We start from the raw sequence: 3,567 nt of genomic DNA on the forward strand, positions 1-3,567 counted from the left end.
GTATAAACAATATGTTACAAACAATAATGATGCTTCCGTATTTACACGTTATTTTGAGTGTTGATGGAGCAGCTGCAACTTTAGCAAAGCCTAGCACCAATCAATCTGAGCTCCATTGAGAAAACAAGCATCTTAAAAGTTTTTTGTTTGTCGTTTTGCAGAGAGAACTAACAAAACACGGATTCAGATCTGCATCATTCTTTAGTTATTTCGGCTTCCCTTTATGTCCGTTAATTGCAATTGAAATCACAGCAAAGTGGTTTATTTTGGGTTCATACAGTTGTAGTAAACCAGCCGACGTGTGTCTTGCTAGATAAAATGAATACAGATGACCTTATGAACCCAGACACAACGGTGTTGGTATTCCCGGGATATGTGGGACTTCCACAACATGAAGAAAGCAGCAATAGTGGTTATCTCTTCCATTGTAGATGGCGGAAATAATTGGCTTGGTTGATAACGGTTTCCATGTGAACGTAGCATTATAGCGCCACCATCTGGCCAGAATTAAACTATATTGGACTCCGGTCCCCGAGCATTGGGGAACACAAAGTGTGAAGCAGATCGGAGGAACGGTTCTCGAAATATTTGAAGAAAACACAGACAAGAGGTTCCTCGCTATATAATTACAATTATTAAATTAAACATCACACAAAAAAAATTCTACAGTAACTCCAATGTCTTCGTGTCCCTCGTTTCTCGTCCCCCAGCGAGCGTGAACGTGAGGACCCTGGTGTTCCCCTCTGCGACCTACACCGCTTACGTGGAGCTGGTCCCCCTGAAGCCCCTGAACCTGACGGCGTTCACTCTGTGCATGCGCGTGGCCACGGAGCTCAGCGGGAGGCGCGAGGTCATCCTGTTCGCCTACCGGACACCGAACTTTGACGAGCTGAACGTATGGCGCGAGCTGGACGGAAGGTAGTCGCGGCAACGCTCTAATATTTCAGTCCACAAATACCACTTGTACTACTAATACTACTACTACTCAAAACCCTTGTGCTATTCCCACTACTACTCAAAACCCTCGTACTACTTGCACTACTACTCAAAACCCTTGTATTACTATTTAAAACCCTTATACTACTTACACTACTACTACAAACCCTTGTATTACTATTTAAAACCCTTGTACTACTTCCACTATTACTCAAAACCCTTGTATTACTATTTAAAACCCTCGTAATACTACCACTACTACTCAAAAACCTCGTACTACTTACACTACTACTCAAAACCCTTGTATTACTATTTAAAACCCTCGTACTACTTACACTACTACTCAAAACGCTTGTATTACTATTTAAAACCCTTGTACTACTTACAATACTACTAAAAACCCTTGTATTACTATTTAAAACCCTCGTAATACTACCATTACTACACAAAACCCTCATACTACTTACACTACTACTCAAAACCCTCGTACTACCATTTACACAAAACCCTCATACTACTTACACTACTACTCAAAACCCTCGTACTATTCCCACTACTACTCAGAATCCTTGTACTACTTACACTACTACTCAAAACCCTTGTATTACTATTTAAAACTCGTAATACTACCATTACTACACAAAACCCTCGTACTACTTTCACTACTACTCAAAACCCCCCTACAGGAAACAAAAATATAGCATGTAGCTACGTCTGCTAACTTAACTACTGTTGTATTTCAGTAGTTAATTTCGGTAAAACAAGCTAAAACAGTTAATACTCAACAATTTTACTACAATATTAATGTTTAATCACAACACAATGACTTTAAAAAAAGAAATGAAATGATTGTTATCTGTCCTGAATCGTGTGCTCAGCTTGTCCTTCTACATGAGCGGCAATGGCGTTTTGTTCCAAGTGCCTCAGCTCGGCGCGCTGCAGACCCACCTGTGCGCCACCTGGGACTCGGGTTCGGGCGCGTCCGCCCTCTTCATTGACGGGAGGAAGAGTGTCACCAAAATCTACAAGAAGAACCACATAGTGCAACCCGGCGGGACAGTCATCGTGGGTCAGGACCCGGATAGTTACCTGAGTGGCTTTGATGCCAAGCAGAGCTTCGTCGGGGAGATCGGCGACATCAACATGTGGGACTACGTCCTCTCGCAGAGCAACATCCAAGACCTGTTCTCCGGGAAGTGGGTGGCGAAGGGAAACGTCTTCGACTGGGAAACCGCGGAGCTTAGAGTCAACGGGGAGGTGACGGTGGTTGATATTGAGCTGTAGCTCGAACACGACATCTTGGATTAAAGCAGGCAATGTCATAATTTGAAGCAATTAAAGGCTCTGCTCGGCCCCATTACACCTGTTATGACGTACAGTATTGTAAGGCTGATGATTTGTTGATTTAATAAAAATATATAGCAACTCATTTCTTCACTGTTGTTCTTCTTAGTCCAATAGAAATGTATTCTGACGATGCTGGCTGTGTTGGAAAATATTACATTATTATTAGTGCTCAGTGTCCAAATATGGTCACACAGATATATATATATATATACATACATACATACATACATACATACATACATATATATACATACATACATATATATACATACATATATATATATATACATGTGTGTCCAAATATGGTCACACACATATATACATATGTATGTATATATATATATACACACACACACACACATATATATACATATATACAGCTCTGGAAAAGATTAAGAGGCCACTCCAAATTTTTCTTAAATCAGCATATCTACGTGTCTGTATGTATGGCAGCCATTCCATTCCAGTGTCTGTTGAATTTCAATACAGGCACACCTGATTCTACTTAATGAGGTACTGATTAGGTGATCACCTAAATCAAATCTTATTTAATGAAGAAAAGTATAAAAACCAGTGCTGTGGTCATCACTATCCTCTTTCAACAGGACCAGCTGGATGGCAGAAACAGTGCTAGTAGTACGTCATAAGTAATTGGAATAAAAAAGTGACTATTGACAATGCCAAAAGAGTTAAAAAGAAAAGTTTTGTGTGAGGAAAAGAAGGGTTCAATTCTGGTTTTACTGGCAGAGGGATATAGTGAGCGTTAGGTTGCTTCCATCCTTAAAATTTCAAAGACGGCGGTTCATAAGAACAAGGTCAAGCAGCAGACATTAGGGACAACAAAGCTACAGACCGGCAGAGGACGAAAACGACTCTCCACTCACCGGGATGACCGCCAACTCATTCGAATGTCACTCAACAACTGTAGGATGACATCAAGTGACCTCAAAAAGAATGGCAAACGGCAGCTGGGATGAAGTGCACGCTGAGGATGGTTAGAAACAGGCTCCTAGGGGCAGGGCTGAAGTCGTGCAAAGCTAGAAAAAAGCCCTTCATCAACCAGAATCAAAGAAGAGCCAGGCTGAGGTTTGCAAAAGGTTTTCAATTTAAAAGGAATTAGCTGTTTGTTCCAGATGGTAAATTTGATTATTATGTAAAAATAATTTTGAGTCTTGACCATAACTACTGCTAATAAGAACAGTAATAAAGTGAATCATAGTTATTATTATAATAATAATAATAATTATTATTATTATTATTATTATCATTACATTGCCGATGAAA

The 3,567-nt window shown here is 40.1% G+C and overlaps 1 protein-coding gene across 1 annotated transcript; it reads left to right on the top strand.

The window, feature by feature from the left end:
• Window positions 1-592: 592 nt before the first annotated feature.
• On the top strand, window positions 593-2,365 carry LOC129116971 (C-reactive protein-like; the record flags this gene model as incomplete). Its single annotated transcript, XM_054627580.1, has 2 exons — window positions 593-918; window positions 1,815-2,365. Coding segments are annotated over 2 exons (732 nt in total), but the record flags the coding sequence as incomplete, so codon positions are not given.
• Window positions 2,366-3,567: the final 1,202 nt, after the last annotated feature.

Source organism: Anoplopoma fimbria, unplaced genomic scaffold (assembly GCF_027596085.1).
Source record: "Anoplopoma fimbria isolate UVic2021 breed Golden Eagle Sablefish unplaced genomic scaffold, Afim_UVic_2022 Un_contig_9349_pilon_pilon, whole genome shotgun sequence".
NCBI classification, from domain to species: domain Eukaryota; kingdom Metazoa; phylum Chordata; class Actinopteri; order Perciformes; family Anoplopomatidae; genus Anoplopoma; species Anoplopoma fimbria.